Consider the following 18,486-nt stretch of genomic DNA (forward strand, 5'->3'; position numbering starts at 1 on the left):
TCCCATCACCAACTCTCTTCCTTTTATTCATCAATGACCTTCTAAGCTGTACATCTAACCCTATCCACTCGTACACTGATGACTCCATCCTTCACCTTTCCATTCGGTTCCCGCAACGTCCATCTCAGCAGTTACTTCAACAAACAAGGGATGAGGCTATGGCACACCTAATGTATGATTTGGCTCGTATTTCTGACTGGGGCAAAAATAATCTTGTTTTTAATGCATCAAAGACTCAGTTCTTACACCTATCAACCTGACAAGATCTTGCACAGGAATACCCACTAATGTTTAATAATATTCAGCTTAATCCTGCATCATCCTTGAACATGCTTGGGGTTTCATTCACTCGGGACTTATCTTGGAAAGATCATATTACATCTCTTGTAAAATCTGCTTCTAAGAGATTGGGTATGCTAAGCCGACTCCATTCCTTCTTTACCCCTGCACAGTTGTTGATTTTATACACGGGTTTTATCCGCCCCTGTGTAGAGTTCAACTCTCATGTGTGGGGAGGCTCCCCATATACAGCTCTCCTCAATAAGATGGAGTCAAAGGCTTTTCGTCTCATTAACTCTCCTCCTCTTACTGCCTCCCTTCAGCCTCTGTCTCTTCGCCGCACTGTTGCATCTTTATCTCTTTTCTATCGCTACTTCAATGGTCACTGCTCCTCTGAACTGTCTGCTTGTGTTCCTCCTCCTCTACGACGGGCACGTAGCACCCGTCTAGCAGGAAACTCTCATCCCTTTTCTGTCCAACTCTCTAATGCAAGAGTTAACCGTTACTCCCAGTCCTTCATTTATGCAACAGGTCAGCTCTAGAACTGTCTCCCTCTGTCTGTAATTCCTGCTAGCTATGATCTCCGGTCTTTCAAACGCAGTGTGTCCAGACATCTCGAAATGATCGGATCTTGAATTTGGCTCTCTTTTGTATTTTGTTTTTCTCTTGGAAGGAACAGTTTGCGGGCTAGTGGCCTTTGGTTCCTTTTTCGTAACATAAAAAAAAAAAAATACTCCCTGTGACAAAGGCTACACATGGGGGAGCACGACAGGAGGTCAAAGTCGTATCAAACACTCGACTACTCAACAGTCACTTTGTTTCCTTGTTCTGCATTCTATAGTACATCGTTATATTTTTTCCAGCCGACGTAGATTTTCAGACTTAAAAGCAGTTATTGTAGTTCGTCCATCTTCTCTTAACGAAGATTTTCGTCCCTTTGCAGTTTATCTCTCGTATCTGTAATCCAGTATAATACTTTCGGTCTACACCCTTTCCAATGCACTTCATTATGACTACCATCATATTCCAGTGTTCATATCTTTTTACAGCTCAGTGACAAAATAAGATGATACTTTAGTTACGAGTGAGCGAAAGAAATTTATTATTGGTATGTGGGAGGAAAATTACAATAAGCGGACAGGGTCACGCCTTTCAAAGGCTCTTAGTTTTTTACCTGATATAGCTAGAGCAATGATTTTTATTTTAGATGTCAGTCGATCAGTTCAGTTTTAATTTGTAATAATACGAAAGTGTTCTCGCTCGTTCGTTTTGCGCGAAAATGTGCTTCATACTGGTTCTGTGTGACTGTTCTTTTCATAACGCTTCGTTATTATTAGTAACATATTATGGTGTTAATATTTTGTTAAGGTCAATATTCACGATGGAGAGATGGTTATTTTAACCCAGGTTAAACTGGACAGAATACAGTCTATAAGCTTGTAATTTCCACCATGTACGGTGAAGATTTCTCGTGTAGAGAGTTTGCCACATATAGCACATTAATTCCTTCCATCTGATGACATGCATTTTATTTATTTCATATATTTTTTACAGTTACTTTTCTGACTATTTCATTCTCCTTAGGATAAACTTTTCAAACAAGAGGATTAAAAAGAACTACATGTATTTCTAACCACCTAATGGTCTCTCCTAATCTAAACACAGACGCCTGACAGCTGCAAGAATATAAATTAAGTACTGGAGTTAGACTGGTACTGTCGAGGAATTTCGTCTCATTAGCTCTACTTTTCTTATCGACTTCCTTCACTCTCTCTGTATCGTAATATTGCACCATTCTCTCCTTACTTTCACACCGGATATCTTTCATTAGCCATTACCAGGGACTCTTGTATGCCCAGGAAACCAACAAAACTGAACAGATTTTTTACTTCTTGCCTGTATGTCCTACCCTGTCAAGAAGGGCACAGCAACCATCTAATCCTCCCCCCCCCTCACACACACACAATCACTTCTCTGTCTCCTTAATGCAAGAGTTAATTGGCCTTCTCTATACTCCATGTACCATCGTGAACACTAATTTCTTTACCTGCTCCCCCTAGTTAGAGGGTAGTTGAAACCAGGGCTGAAAAATAACCAGGGCTGAAAAATAACCAGGCATGCGGACACGGTTAGTCTAGCAGTCTGATAATGCTTAACGAACCGTTTACGCACGGTCATGGATTTAGTTAGAAAATGTTGTCATGAACTGCAACTGAGTAAGGAATCCATTCAACCTACCTAATACGTTCTTTGAATCTATGTGTATTTCACGTACTGTACATACGAGAATTGTGATTCTGGTCCCTGTCCGGGCTATTTGTATTCGAGTAGGCACAATACTCTTGAAGCACCAAACATTTTCTACTCCGATCTTTTCTTACCCTGTTTTATTTCTCCTGTACAGTTACTAATGGCTGCTTGGTTTGTCTTTCGCATTACTTATACCCTCATTATTTAACTGCTTAAGTAATAGTCAGTTATTGACCTTGACAGTTATAATACTCATACTACTGAAATCATTGCAACGAATAATAAATGCAATACTATTGTATAAGGCTGCAGTGCGTTTGGATAGTGAACTGAGTGAATTTTTCTATTTGAAGGTTGGATTGAAACAAGGATGTGTCATGTCTCCATGGTTGTTCAATCTGTACATGGATGAGTTTATCAAAGAGGAACAAGGTAGGGCAGTGGCTGCTGGAGCGGCCCTAGTGAGAGAGGGCAGTGTTTGGAAAACTCCCTGTACTGTTGTTTGCACATGATGCTGTGTTGTTAAGTGAAGACGAAGGGGAGCTGCAAGGCTTGGTGAATGAGTTTGGGAGAGTGTGTAAGAAACGGAATCTAAAGGTGAATGTAAGGAAGACTAAAGTTATGGTCTTCGAGAGAAGTAAGGTCAGTGAATGTACAGTGAGGTTGGATGAGGAGGAAATGGAAAATGTGAGTGCGTTTAAGTACTTGGGTCGTGTGATGAGTAAGGATGGAGGTTTAGAGGTTAAAGTGCTTGAAAAGGTACAACAGGGAAGGAAGGTTGCTGGTTCCTTGAAAGCAGTAATAAGAAACAGGGAACTGAGCATGGAACTGAAAAAGCTGCTACATGACAGTATTGTGATACCAACTTTAACGTATGGAAATGAAACTTGGACCTTGTTAGACAGACAGAAGTCAAGAGTGACAGCAGTGGAAATGAGTTATTTGAGAGAAGCGTGTGGAGTCACATGGGGAGACAGACTGACAAATGAGGAAGTGAAAAAGCGTTGTGATGTGGATGTGGATATGATAGGAAGCGTTAGGAAAAACACATTGAGATGGTTTGGCCATGTGGAGAGGATGGAGAGTGAGAGACTGACGAGGAGAGTGTATGTGAGTGAGGTGGAGGGGGGGAGAACGAGGGTGAGGCCAAGGATGAGATGGAGGGATGGAGTGGAGAGGTATATGAGAGAGGGGGGTGTGAGCTAGAAGCAGGGAAATGAAATGGCGTGGGACAGGGCGACATGGAGGGTATTTGTTTGTGGCCACCCCTTACAGAATTAAGGCGTTCGGCAATAGATAGATAAATAGACGAATGTATAATACAATAATAGTAAATCACTGGGTGGGTCACTGATGTGCATTGCACTCTCCATGAATTATTTTTATACACATATTAAAATCTTAACAGCATAACATACTATAGCAAAGGATTCAATACTGCCTCGCAACTGTGCTCATGTGTGTCGTCCGTGAGAGTTGTGGATCAGGTAAGTGAGCCTCTTATAATGAAGTGGTCTGTGTTCGCTCGTCCGGAATGTCTTCTGTGCTGACTTCGACCCATCTCAAGCCAGACATGGTCAAGAAGTTAGTGATCATGATAGTAAACAGTTGGCTAATTTTAAACAAACTTCCAGGGTTAGTCTTTCCTATGACCAATTGTGTCCAAGCATTTCGGAATGAATGGATCTCAGTTGAAGTTCTCTATATTTTCTACTTTCTTTGAGAAATATACTTCTCGGGCGTTCAGCCTTTGCTTTCTCCTTCAATTCTTTTTCCAAGCATACAAACAGCATAGGTATTATCGCGATCCCTAATTTCTTTATCCCCTGGCTCGAGGGAAGTCGAAGTCAGGACTAAAAAAAAAAAAAAAAAAAAAAAAAAAAAAAAAAAAAAAAAAAAAAAAAAAAAGCTAGGAGAGCGGACACGATTAGTCCATCAGTGTGAAAACGGATCACAATGGCGAACTGGCTCACACACATCAAGTGATATATTGTCAATGACGCTTATTACATAAGCAGTCATGGATTAGGAAAATTTTTCATGAAATGTAACTGAACAAGGAAAACATTCACATCACTTGCACTCTTTGAGTGCTTATCGGTTTCCCATGCATCATGCGAAGACGGTTCCTGTCCGAACTATCATTTTCGGAGTGTTCAAAGTGCTCTTGAGCCCCTTCAGAGTCTGCGATTATTGTGATTATGAAACAACGAATTCACGCAATATCATGGGTTTTCAAGTGCAGATACCTGTATCTATTTTGTACACACATTCTTCATGCTGCTTTCAGTTCCTTCTCATTCGTACTGACTAGTCACTACTCTGACATTAGCTTGATGCATCGAGGGAATTGTTAACACTCTGAAAAGGATAATACATACAGGAACCGCGTTCAAAAAATGCTGGGAAACCGAGAAACATTTAAAAGAGTGCATTGAATGATATGAATGCCGTCCTTTTTCAGTTGCTTTCATGACATATTTTTCACTTGAATTCCATGATTGCTTATATGGTAGGAGTCAATGACAACGTTGAGCTTGACGTATGTGGGCCAATCCGTCATCGCAAACCATTATCAGATTGCCAGACTAACCATCTCCGGTCGCTTGGCATTTCTGCGGCCCTGGCTTCGACTTAATTGGAGCCAGGGGGGTAAAGAAACTAGGAATCGCGATAGCACTACTTACTATCACAAAAACCTTCATCACCATAATGCCATCTAACCCCTACAATGCATTTGCTTCACTGCTAACACAACACTCATCAGTACCACCACAATTACATCTTAATCATCCAATGCATTCTTTCACAGCTACCACTACAAAACTAACACCTACACCACATATCGCTTCTCCCTCCATCCCTCCAACAAAAACCACTTCTCTAACAAAGCCCACCCTTTTAACACAATCCACCGCTCCAATAATATCCATCCCATTACCAAAAGCCACCAGCCTACCAGTGTCCAACCCCTAACAAAACTCACCCGTCTAACAACGAAACCCACTCCTCTAACAACAAAGCCTACCCGTCAAACTAAACTCATCCCCCTAGCTGAAAGCCTCCCCCCCTCTCACCTGGCACGCATCTTTGCCACTGTCAGAGGCACAAAGGGTGGTGTTGTCGATGGAGACCTGGGTAAAGACGGAGTACTTCTCGCTGCACTCGTCCTCGCTGATCAATGGCAGAGTCACATGCAGCAGCACAGGCGACGATACGTTATCTGGAACGATGGAAGCTATGTAGAGATGCGTGTTTGGGATACAGAACTACAGTTAGTCTGCTTTCGCTTGACGGAACTGAGCCTCTCCTACAACTTGTGTGCTAAATCGTGATTGTCCAAGTTCGATAAACCTTTGTTATTAAAGGAGTGACGGAAGTTATGTGCAGGTGTGTGTTTGGGATACAGCATTAGAGTACATATGTTTTCACCTGAGAGAACTGGGCCATTCCTACAACTTGAGAACTAAATTGTGACTGAATTAAATTTAAGGTGTCTTAGATGTGAGATTAGTAATAAGCCTCAATTGTAACTTTATTTTGTCTTCACCTGATGGAACTAGGCCACTTACTAATTCGTGATTGCATTGTAAGCTAACGGATGTTTGTTACTTAGTCGTCCTGACTCAGAAGCTGTCAGAATGTGATGAATTGGCAGTGGCCGCTGCCCTTGGCTAAATCTGCTGAGAAGACTGTTCTGTGTGTACACAGTTGACAATTTCATAACTCAGCGCAGTCATGGCACTGGGTAAGAACGGAAACTCACTTACATTTCCCTGAATGATTTTAGGAGAGACAGAGGACTACCAGACTCCGAGAGCGTAACACAACTCTCACACAATAAAGCATTCAGTAGTATTGCGGAGTCTTTAAGAATAACCTGACTTCCTGATGATATATCCTCGGGCCTACATCTCACTGCACGCCACATATTTCACACTGTGAATTCCATTTACTTGCACCTGGTTTCGAAATCTGCAGGAAAGGACTGTACATCAAAATTTATGCAGTTACTGATACTAGTCTTCTATGGGTCTTCATGGACATATAGCTGATTTTATTTTATTTATTTATTTATTTTTTTGCATAAGCAACTTCAAAATAGACAGGAAGGATATCAAGGAAACAAGTGCGCAAGTACAGTACTGCAAGGGGAGCTTCAGTGTCCTTCGATTAATAGCCTTGGTGTGTGTGATGTGTGGGAGAGTGATCTTGAATGGCGTGGGGTGGCGTGGTGTGGTGTGGCTTCTCCAAAGTTGGTAAAGTCTACGGGAGTAAAGCAAAACAGACGGACCGAGTCGCTCCAAAATATTTTTACTTACTGTTTACGACCCCCTTGTTAGAACTAGTTAAAAACTTTGCTCTTGCATGGTCCTAAACCCTGCACGTGACTTAACTCAAGCTGTTTCACGTGTTAGTCTTGATATAATTTAATAAACTACTTTTTTGGGGGGTTGGGAGGGGAAGGAGTGGAGGCTTGAAGAAAATACAGGGTTGAAACCCCGTTAAATAAAGATTGATAATGTCACACGTCAGTAGTACATATTCTGTTTCCATCTGGTGTATTAAAGCGTTTGAAACAGTTTGGTTGCTTATAACATGCGATAAAGAAGCTTGAGTAATGGTATGTACTTGGTTCAATGTTCTGGTCAAAGCTGACAGAGGGTCATCTTATCCGAGCATATCCAACAACATGTACAGTTATCCTCAAAAGTCGTGTCATTGATCCTGGCCCACCATGAACCCAATCAAGATAACAGTTTATCTGAAAGAACAGAATGAGACATGTTTCAGTTAACAGAACAAATAAAAGTATGGATTTGCGAGGACCCTTAGGAATAGAAGGGTCTCTTGGCGCCACAGAAGAAGCTACGTATCAGCTAATTCTTTTCGTTTTATCATGAATTTTACATGTTGATATTCTGTATGTCATTTGCATATTCCTAGTATCGACATAATTTGCCTCTGTAAGGTGTGAAGTTGGCGACAATCATCCACTAACTTGATGTAGTGCTGCCTACTTTAACCTTTATCATCCTTTTTCTGTGTCTGCCCTCATCTCTTCCTACTTCTCCCATCTATCCAATAATTTTTTAATTACTCTTCTTTCCTTTTCAGGTGGCTTTAAACAGAGTGACGAGCCTAATGGTTTCCTGTAAGCCAGGAAACTATTTACAGCGCTGGGTGGTAACCATATAACCAACCCACACGTATTCCCTACGTGCCAGCAAGTGGGTTGGCGGAGGGTTAGTGCCCCTCCCCGTGAAACTAACTCAAGACAAACAGCCACGCCTTAAGGGATTATGATGTCTGGCTATAAACAGATAGGTAGAAGATGTGAAGGTAAAAGTATAGCCTAATATGCAAAATAAACCACTGAAGATGAGTGCTGCAAAATTTCCATTAAAACTTGAAATAAGCGCTTAAGTGTTTTGGGGTGGAGGTGAGGCCGTTATCTACGTCACGACAGATAAGAGTTCATGTTTTTATCTTACACCACACGTTATCTTGGCCACGTGTGTCATTAGGTATTTTGACCCCCCACACGTGTTTTAAAGTCAACAGGTGCTCTTGACCCCCCTAGATGCGTTCGTTGACAAGGTGTTTTGTTTTTGTTTTGTTTTTTACCTCCCACACGTGTTCACAAACACTACTTTTTTTTTAAAATCTCATACATGTCCATAACAAATAGGTGGCATTATACCCTAGACACGTTCGCTATCAGTGTTTTTATCCCCCACAATTGTTCATTGTCAATGTGTTTTCAATTCTCATACGTTTTCAGTGTTAGTAGGTGTTTTTGACTTCCCACGCGTGTTCAATGTCAATAGATGTTTTTAGTTTTCCACACGTGTTCAATGTTAATAAATATTTTTAACCCCCTCATGTATTCGGTGTCAGTTGGTGGTTTTATTCCTTTCACTGCGAGGCGTCTTTTGCATTTTTATTTTGTTACTTCCTGACGATTTTAAGTTGGGAAAGGCCTCTTGTACATAAGGAATAAATGAAAGTCATATCTAAATCCTCTAGCTCTATAAATCTCTCCTAAACTGAAAAAAAAAAAAAACATTCTTTAAAAGTAGCAGAAACTAAATTAGAAGTGCACCAGAGTAAAGTGGTTAGCCCTTTCTCTCCGATCACACATCTTTTTAGCTTATTCTTGCTGTTGCCTGACTATTTTACTCAGCATAACCTCTTCAGCCAGGTGTCGCATTATTTAGTTTTTTCTTGCCATTTGCAGACGATTTTATTCAGCTTAGGAACAGTTTTCCATTAGGAGGGTATATAGCCTTAGTAATCCCTCTCACTAATACCTGTGTTTTTTAAGATGAGTAAAGGAGTTTGGAGTTTGCAAGAATAAATACGTAACCGGACTGAGGAAGTTAAACTCAGTACAGATTTCTCGAAATACAAGGCTATATATGGCTTTAATTAGCCCACCCTCTCCCTCTTCATCTGACTGGATAGAGGTCGTAGCCAGAGGTTCTAAACTGGACTTCCTGTCCGATGTAGATGTACTGTTTTGAAGGCTTCATGAGTGCTAACACAAAATACAACTCACAAACAATCCACTAAGCTTCCACTGTAATGCAGTCCCCACACACAGCAACACATTTAACTCATACACTTCACTCACAGCACAGTCAGTCCTTTACCATAACCTCAGCAAAACACCTCTGGGAGCACCCAAATGAAGTGGCTGGTTTCCTGTATTCCGCTGGGTTTTCTCTACGTGAGCCTGGGATCCTAAACACAAGAAAACTAATAGTAGGCTAACAGAAACAACATCACACCCCTGCACCACTTACTAAATGATACTGCGCCCCATCCAGCCACGAAGCCAGGGATGCCCACCAGATTGTCGGTGCGGAAATGTTCCTCCAGGTCCGGCAGGCACACAGCGTTGATGCCTCCTGTTGGATGAAGGAAAGGGAGAGGGTGAGGGTCTGCAACATTGCTTTTCTCAATGAAATAACGACACAGCGTTCATCCCTTCTCATGGGTGAAGGAGAGGGAGAGGGTCAGGGAGGGAGAGGGTGAGAGTCTGCAACACTGCTTTACTCCTAAGGAGATAATGGCACACAACGTTCATCCCGTATGATAGGTGAATGAGACAGAGAGGGCGAGCGTCTGTCAACATTGCTTTACTCTTAAGCAACGAATGATATACAGCGTTGATCCATTCTGTAGCAGGGAAATGAGAGAGAAGGCAAGAGCCTGCAACTTCACTTTATCCTTAAGAAATCAATGACAACATTTATCCCTTCTACTGGAGGGGAGGGGGGAGGGATTAGCCTACGCTGAAAAGTGGTAGCCAAGGTGTGACACCCAACGAAAACTGTGTAAAGGTGGCAGCTCAAAGCTTTCTTAGAAAGTACGAGGAACAGTTGGCTATGACACTGGTTCCCGCAGTCCACAGAAACTTCAAACTACCAACAACAAATCTTCGCTCGATACGAAAGCCTGTCTACGAGTTTTTATCAAACAGGGATGAAGAGGGTTAGAAGGAACTAAGCGTCGTATTCCACATAAAATACGAGTGCTTGTCCTCCTGGAACTCACTCCTGAAGGTGACGGGCTTGTGAAGCTTGAGGATGGCAATGTCGTTGGCGTAAGAGATGGGGCTGAAACCTTCATGGGTGATTCTGTCGATGATCTCGAAGTCTTCGTGTTTGGCCTCGTCCTCGCGTCCCAAGTCATGTTCTCCCAGACGTACAACGGTTCTATGGAGAGAAGAAGAAGGATATATTATATGTTTGCTGGGGTACCCCGCGTTGCCTTAGGTATGATCGTGCATATCTACATTGCCTCGGACCATAGACGGCCATTCCTCCTGTGCGAGGAGACCCTCGGGGTCCCATTCTACTCATTAAGGAGTCGTCAGTAGAGGCAACAGCTCGGGGAGCTGTTGCCTCTACTGACGACTCCTTGTATGCAGCGTGTGTTAAGGAGAGTAATGCTATACGGCAATGAGACCTGGGCAATAAAAGAAGAGGATACTCGTAAAATCAAACGTAAAGAAATGACAATAATTAGATGGATGTGTAATGCACCCTTGAATGAGAGGTCTGAGGGGGGGACGGACTGAGAATGTAGAGTAGAGCTGAAAGGATGGATAAGACTTGAATGTGTTAGTGTTGTGATGACGAGGGGTAGATTGAGATGGTTTGGTTATTTTGAGAGGATAGAATATGACATCTGGGTGCAGAATGTGAAAAGTGTGAGCGTCAAGGGTTGGGCTGCGGTAGGCAAACCAAAACAGACATTGTACAAGATCACAGTGTGTGACTCAAGAACAAGGGACTGAATACGGAGGCTGCCAGAGACCGTACAACGTGGAGAGACGCCATTAGGTGATCAAAGCCGATGTGTATAAGGATGCTGGAGCCTCCATAAACGAAAGAAACGACAGCATAAGTACTAACTGAATAGGACTGAATTTCACACGTTTTCATGGCCTTCATCGGCATAGATTTGTTTTGAATGACTCTGATAAGCTTGAAGTGGCCTTTAAGGACCTACAACCACATGAAATGAATTAGTTGAAACAGAGCCGGCGCGAATCGGGTTGAAAATCATAATAACTGAATTTCTGAAGGTCATTTGAACTATTTAATTCCTTCATCCACCTGAGCTGACATACGATGAGCTGAGTGAACCTATCTGAAAAAAATGGGCCTGCTAAGTAGGTCTTACCTTTGCTGGAAGAATATAAAATGACAAGAACAAATCTAGCATGATCCGCACATGAGTCGTTTCCTCAGTCAATGTTATTTTGCTATAATACTAACTATCATAGTCTTCACTCCTTTGTTTCCACATAAACGGTCCCCTTTAGAAGTGATGCTGGCAAACGTTTGAGCCATTAACATAAAAGTATTGTTAGAACGGTTATCTTAGATCCTTTAGTGAGCTTCATATATACCTGAAGAAGCATACAATGTTGGGGAATATTTTTCATTAAGGTGCACACAAAAAGTGGAAGCGACCCATAGTACTGAATGACCCTTAAGTGATGCGAATAGACCTGAACTGACTTATCTGGACCTGAATTAACTTAAGTGGACATGACCTGACCTTGAAGGACGTATGGTTCAAAGTGGAACACCATTACCACTGACCACCACCACCAACCACAACCACCAGCACCAACTCTTATCGCCATCACCACCATACCACCAGCAACGACTACCATTATCACTCATTACCGCCACTCTCACCACTCACACCACCATCAGCCACTGCCACCATCACCACACATCACCACTCACACAATCATCGCCGCCACCACCACCATCATTACCGCTATTGCCACTCACACCACCCGCAGTCATTACAGTCATTATCATTTACATCACCAGTCGCTACCACTATCACCACACATCATCATCAACACTAAGAAACACTTTTCCCCTACCACAGTCCCTTCTTCCTTCTCTACCTACTCACATATCGAACACTCATCTCCACCCCCGCCATTACCCTTCCCACAGCATCACCCACCCCAACCCCCACACACTTACAGGTCACTCCTGCCCCTGACACAGTGTGCTGCAGTAACGATGTGTTGTCGAGTGACCAGAGCACCGCCACACAGGAACTCAACTCGTCCCTCTCCATCCTCGAAGCCCAGAGCAGCTTGCCACGGGTACAGACCTGGTAGAAGACAAAACTTATGTACAAATTTATCTTTATAGTTATATATAAATTTTCACTTAGAGTTTGCATGCATTTTTTAAAAGAATGCTTCATAAAGACAGTTTATTATTGTAAAAAATATATGGTGATGTAGTGAAGGCAGATCACGAGTCCTCACCACCAGAGGGATGAGGAGAGGTAGGATCGACAGGCAAAAGAGCCTACTGGAAAGAGAGAGAACTAACAAACAAAATGTTCAGTAAAGTGGGCCAGACAATCGTTCACACATCATTCAAGCACTCGAAACCCTGGCTCCACCTTACAAGCAAAACTAAGTGCACATACTTCACTGTACTTTTCTTTATAGATACTTGCATACTTGTAAGACAGACTAATGTCGTCTACCATTTAGCTAAAAAAAAAAAAACGATGGAGTCATGTCATGGGGTTCTCTGTAATTATTTCATCCATCTGTGATCCTATGTCAATTTCAGATTAAATTCCATACCTTCCGTTTCTTACGCTCATTCACCTTAAACACTAAAAAAAAAAAAATCCAGTTTCTTTAATCCACTGGATCCTAGGTCTAATAGAATGGGCTTAGCTAGGTATTTTCAAAAGTTAATAAAGAGGAACGGGGAACTCCAGCTCCAGAGTTAGGACCTTTGACCTCGACTAAGAGCAGACAGGCGGAGGGACGTACGCTAAGTACCCCACATACGGCCATTCCTGAATTTAGTGGGATATATACTTCTATCTTCATTTTGGCCTACCGTGCCTTCTCACACCTTCAGACTCGCTTACTAATACCATTTTCACCACTTTCTCTAGATTCATAATCTGATCCTGTTACTTAATCTCAGTCTGTCTGGTCGAGCTAACCCGTCGATCACAGGCAAGCAACTGCTTCTGTTGCGTCAATTTACAAGTACAACTTAGTACATACACGGTGTAGAAAACCGGCATCCTCTTGTGGTAGACAGTGCCTCACCAAGGTCGGACCAGAGTCCTTCCTGATGGCGAGGTGAAAGGAAATGGAAGGCTTGGATTCCCAGTGAGCGCCACAGCTGCTCACCCAGAGTGCACAGTGCCACCACGTGTAGGTCCATAACCTTCTTCCTTGCATTAAAAAAGAAAAAAAATCATTTCCATGGAACTCAGAACATATACTATGCTCTTTTCCTCTCACACACACACTAACAGTCTTATTTACTCCTCACCGTCTTATCTTAGTTTACAGACAAATCTTTGTTCTCTCTCTCTCTCTCTCTCTCTCTCTCTCTCTCTCTCTCTCTCACACACACACACACACACACACACACACACACACATACCAATGGGCGGGGGCACTCCTCCCACAATTCTGATGGCAAACACCCCAAGCGTTGTACCGCAGGTGTCCCTCGGCAGCAGGTCGACGCCGGAGGGGGGTGGCTGGGTCGTGGAAGCTTCAGTCGTCGGCTCAGAGGTCGTGGTTGTTTCTTCAGTCGTAGTTTCCTCGATCGTTACTGAGGAAGGTCGTTAGGTATTATTTCACCTTCAGCCAATCATTGTTTTGGACATAAACATATATTTCATGGTGCACACTATGGGCGGCTGAGGGTTACAGATACTAATATACAGATCCTGAGAGGCGAGGAAGATTTTAGCAAGCACATGATAATTACTGCAGTTTGTTTTTTGACGCTGTCATAATGGGGACACCTATTGTAGTTCAAAGCAGTTAACACCAGCTGAAAGCGAATCATAGGAGACCCACAGTGTTAATGTGTTAGCAGCGAAAATGGATTTGTAATGTCATATAAGGTTCAACCCCTCCTCTCCGATCCCATACTTTTCATTTTATTCTTGATGCATTTAGACCGTCATATTCTTCTTAGGAGAAGCTTTTCGAGCTGGTGAGGTTAGATATTGCCTTTGTTTATCCCTCCACTACTACAGATGAATAAAACTGTTGCACAAAATCGTCCTGAGAGGTAGTCGGATCAAAAATGAAAATTACGTCATCGGGATCTAGGGTTGATGGCAGTTGTAGTTCCAACCCCAGGCTCAGGAACGTGAGCCCAGTAGACTGCAGGTGGATATTACCCTTTCCTGCAGTTCCCCATCCTTCTATGGGAGTGGGGGAGATAGGGAGGGAAATGACGGAAGTATGCATAACGACATAGTCTTTTCGGTGCCAAAATTATGAAGGCGTCCCTCTCCAGCACCCATTCACCGGGTTATAGGAATCATATGGAGATCAATACAACTACATTCATCTGCAGTGAGTCTGGGAATCTGACAAGCGACTTTTCGTATATTGTATATTTGTAATTTAATTCAGTATCTGAGGTTGTACACTTAACTTCATCCACTTCTAATTACACAATGAACTTGGTGCTTGTTATGTGGAAGGGCAGGTGATTTTGTAGTCTGGCAAGTTTTTGAAAGTGGCTATTATCTTCTAACATGACTGAAGTGTGACTTTATAACAAAAATGCATTGTTAGTAGATGTCTTTAGATTTTTACTACTGTACAAACCATACTACCAATGAAAGACCTGTGTGTAGAATAGAAGGCATGATGTATGCGTGGTAGAACTGTACTGTACAGTTGGCCAATTGGGTCTTGGGTGTGGAGATGTTGGTATGGTGTTGTCATTTGCATGTTGGTTCAGTAATAAGCCGGGTTCTTACCATCTGTGCTTGGTAAGGTGGTGGTTGTGGTGGAAGTGGTAGTGGAAGAAGTAGTAGAGGAGGAGACAGTGGTAGAAGAGGTAGTGGTGCTAGATGTGGTACTGGAGGTACTGGAACTGCTAGAGGGAGGAGGAGAAGTGGTAGTGCTGGCCGTGGTAGTGCTGGAGGTAATGGAAGTAGTACTAGTAGTACTGGTGCTAGTAGTAGTGGCAGGTGGAGGCTCCTCACCAACTTGAGGAGCACTTTGCCGGCAGCAAACGACGGGCGTGGACTTCTTGAAGAAACAAATACTTCTGCAAAAGGAGAGGTTAGATCAGTATCAGCATTCAGACTCTATTTCTCATGTTAACGTGGAATGGGAAGTGCGAGGCAAGGTTCTTCGATTCTTTGAAGAGGTAAGTAGTCACAGGTACAATATCTCCATCCCGTTTGCTGAAGGAGATATGAGATTGTTTTCAGTAGCCTACGTGTTGAGAGATGAGGACACTTTAGAGGGTGGCTTGCATATTCACGCCTCACAATAAAAAGTAATGATTCACACAAAAATGTGTTTCATTATACCGGGTGATTCACTACTCTGAGGCCCCACAGTAACGTCAATATATCCTATATCAATGAACGAATTCAAATAAAACTCCGTGCACCCAAAACTTCAATCTGTGCCACTCATTATACTGCATTTGAGAAACTCCCCGGCATCGAAAATAAAAGGGACACATGTTGGAAATGAAATGACGTTCATTCATCAACGAAGCTCTGGGTGGGCATTTATTGCGTCAACAACACTGATCCAGTCATCATGCCGTACTCCATACTAACCGTGTATTTTTTCATTTTCTGATTAAGTTTTGCGGTGTGTGTGTGTGTGTGTGTGTGTGTGTGTGTGTGTGTGTGTGTGTGTGTGTGTGTGTGTGTGTGTGTGTGTGTGTGTGTGTGTGTGTGTGTGTGTGTGTGTGTGTGTGTGTGTGTGTGTGTGTGTGTGTGTGTGTGTGTGTGTGTGTGTGTGTGTGTGTGTGTGTGTGTGTGTGTGTGTGTGTGTGTGTGTGTGTGTGTGTGTGTGTGTGTGTGTGTGTGTGTGTGTGTGTGTGTGTGTGTGTGTGTGTGTGTGTGTGTGTGTGTGTGTGTGTGTGTGTGTGTGTGTGTGTGTGTGTGTGTGTGTGTGTGTGTGTGTGTGTGTGTGTGTGTGTGTGTGTGTGTGTGTGTGTGTGTGTGTGTGTGTGTGTGTGTGTGTGTGTGTGTGTGTGTGTGTGTGTGTGTGTGTGTGTGTGTGTGTGTGTGTGTGTGTGTGTGTGTGTGTGTGTGTGTGTGTGTGTGTGTGTGTGTGTGTGTGTGTGTGTGTGTGTGTGTGTGTGTGTGTGTGTGTGTGTGTGTGTGTGTGTGTGTGTGTGTGTGTGTGTGTGTGTGTGTGTGTGTGTGTGTGTGTGTGTGTGTGTGTGTGTGTGTGTGTGTGTGTGTGTGTGTGTGTGTGTGTGTGTGTGTGTGTGTGTGTGTGTGTGTGTGTGTGTGTGTGTGTGTGTGTGTGTGTGTGTGTGTGTGTGTGTGTGTGTGTGTGTGTGTGTGTGTGTGTGTGTGTGTGTGTGTGTGTGTGTGTGTGTGTGTGTGTGTGTGTGTGTGTGTGTGTGTGTGTGTGTGTGTGTGTGTGTGTGTGTGTGTGTGTGTGTGTGTGTGTGTGTGTGTGTGTGTGTGTGTGTGTGTGTGTGTGTGTGTGTGTGTGTGTGTGTGTGTGTGTGTGTGTGTGTGTGTGTGTGTGTGTGTGTGTGTGTGTGTGTGTGTGTGTGTGTGTGTGTGTGTGTGTGTGTGTGTGTGTGTGTGTGTGTGTGTGTGTGTGTGTGTGTGTGTGTGTGTGTGTGTGTGTGTGTGTGTGTGTGTGTGTGTGTGTGTGTGTGTGTGTGTGTGTGTGTGTGTGTGTGTGTGTGTGTGTGTGTGTGTGTGTGTGTGTGTGTGTGTGTGTGTGTGTGTGTGTGTGTGTGTGTGTGTGTGTGTGTGTGTGTGTGTGTGTGTGTGTGTGTGTGTGTGTGTGTGTGTGTGTGTGTGTGTGTGTGTGTGTGTGTGTGTGTGTGTGTGTGTGTGTGTGTGTGTGTGTGTGTAAAAGAAAACAGTGCTAGGGACAATGCAACCAGCCCAGTGGGTAAGTTGTAACGGAAATTCGTTATTTTGGGACACCTGGTATGACAGTGTGTAAACGCTGAAGGATATAAGGATACCTCTTTCAAAAGCTGATAAAACTGTGGGAAATTGAAATGAATAGCTGAAAGTAAGTAACAAGTTCACGTTAATCAATTCAACGGTAACATGAATACTGAAATTACACTGGAGAATCCGAAGAGTGAATCACTCTTTATCAATAGGACACACATCACTCCGTCAAATGCCAGATTAAAACAGAGGTGGAACCCTTGTCATATGCACCTTCACAGATAAATCATCCAGTCATTGCTATCATTTGCTTTCTCTCCTTCCCCAGCTTCCTTGAACCACTTTACTGCCCACACACTCGCACCCTTAACGCACTCATCTTTTCAAATATTGCACAAATTCATACTTAAAAAACATTTTCATCAGCACATGTCACTTGCCATTAAGTCACACTCTTTCTCATCGGCCATTACTTTACACCTATCTATATTTACTTTCAGACCACGACCTTCAAAGGCATCCATAAAACAGAGTCAGTCTATAAAGATCTCTTTCGCTGTTAGGAAGCAACGACATTGCCTGCGGAAATTAGGTTTGTGATACTCCTCTCCCCGCCATTTATCAATGTCTATTTCTTGCTTTGATCTCGTTGTCATCCCCATCCATATAAACATTTGTACAGTCCATGCTACCAAACAACCATGGGGACAACACACACCCTTGTCTCACCCTAGTACCGATAATGAACCACTTGTACAGTTATCTGCTCCTACGCGTTCTTTGCTACCACTGCAAAAACTCATAAAAGCAACCAGTAGTTTTTCTCTATTATAAATACGTAACGCCTTACATACTCGTAATCATTCCTTGTTCATTCTGCCATATGCTTTTCTACATCCATATAGATAGATAGATAGATAGATAGATAGATAGATAGATATAGATATAGATATATATATATATTTTTTTAAATGGAAATGCAGATGACAAATGTTGCTACATTTGTTTTACTTTTTACTCGAGAGTAATACCACAGGCTTTATGAACCACATTTCGTAGGGGCTGTCTGGCTTGTGAGGTGGAGCGGAGAATTTCGAAGGCTTGAATGACAACTGAATTGATTTATGGCTCGAAACATGGAGTGCTCCGTTCATAGCTCTCCTACTTTTCTTCTTTTTTTCACTTACTGTTACCGAATCCCTCCCATCCTATGTACTAGATGATAATGATGATGATGATGATGGTGATGATGATGATGGTGATGATGATGACTTATTCTAGGCACGCTATACTACAGTTCGTCTACCGTAACTTGAAAATTTTCATTCTCTCGTGGCTTGCTTCCATGGCAGAATATGCCAATACTACCGCCCTAAAGTTTTTCTATACGTCTGCCAAAGGAAGGATGAACTGAGGGAGGATGGTGAGCTGAGGGAGGAGGCCAGCAACATCAACAACAACAGCAACAACAACCAGTCTTTTCTTATAACTCAAAGGCACTTT

General features: G+C 42.8%; 1 protein-coding gene across 1 annotated transcript in view; it reads right to left on the reverse strand.

Moving 5' to 3' along the window:
- LOC145397745 (CLIP domain-containing serine protease B4-like) overlaps window positions 1-18,486 on the reverse strand; it is a 59,166-nt gene that overhangs the window by 3,155 nt on the left and 37,525 nt on the right. The window contains exons 4-9 of the mRNA XM_080270765.1: window positions 14,848-15,140; window positions 13,503-13,676; window positions 12,054-12,186; window positions 10,093-10,253; window positions 9,339-9,443; window positions 5,607-5,752 (exon numbers count right to left, since the gene is read on the reverse strand). Of these exons, the coding sequence (XP_080126891.1) occupies window positions 5,607-5,752; window positions 9,339-9,443; window positions 10,093-10,253; window positions 12,054-12,186; window positions 13,503-13,676; window positions 14,848-15,140 (1,012 nt within the window). The remainder of the gene's footprint in view (window positions 1-5,606; window positions 5,753-9,338; window positions 9,444-10,092; window positions 10,254-12,053; window positions 12,187-13,502; window positions 13,677-14,847; window positions 15,141-18,486) is intronic.

This window comes from Coenobita brevimanus, chromosome 43, assembly GCF_032717465.1.
Source record: "Coenobita brevimanus isolate Jiangsu-jjx chromosome 43, ASM3271746v2, whole genome shotgun sequence".
Taxonomy (NCBI): Eukaryota; Metazoa; Arthropoda; class Malacostraca; order Decapoda; family Coenobitidae; genus Coenobita; species Coenobita brevimanus.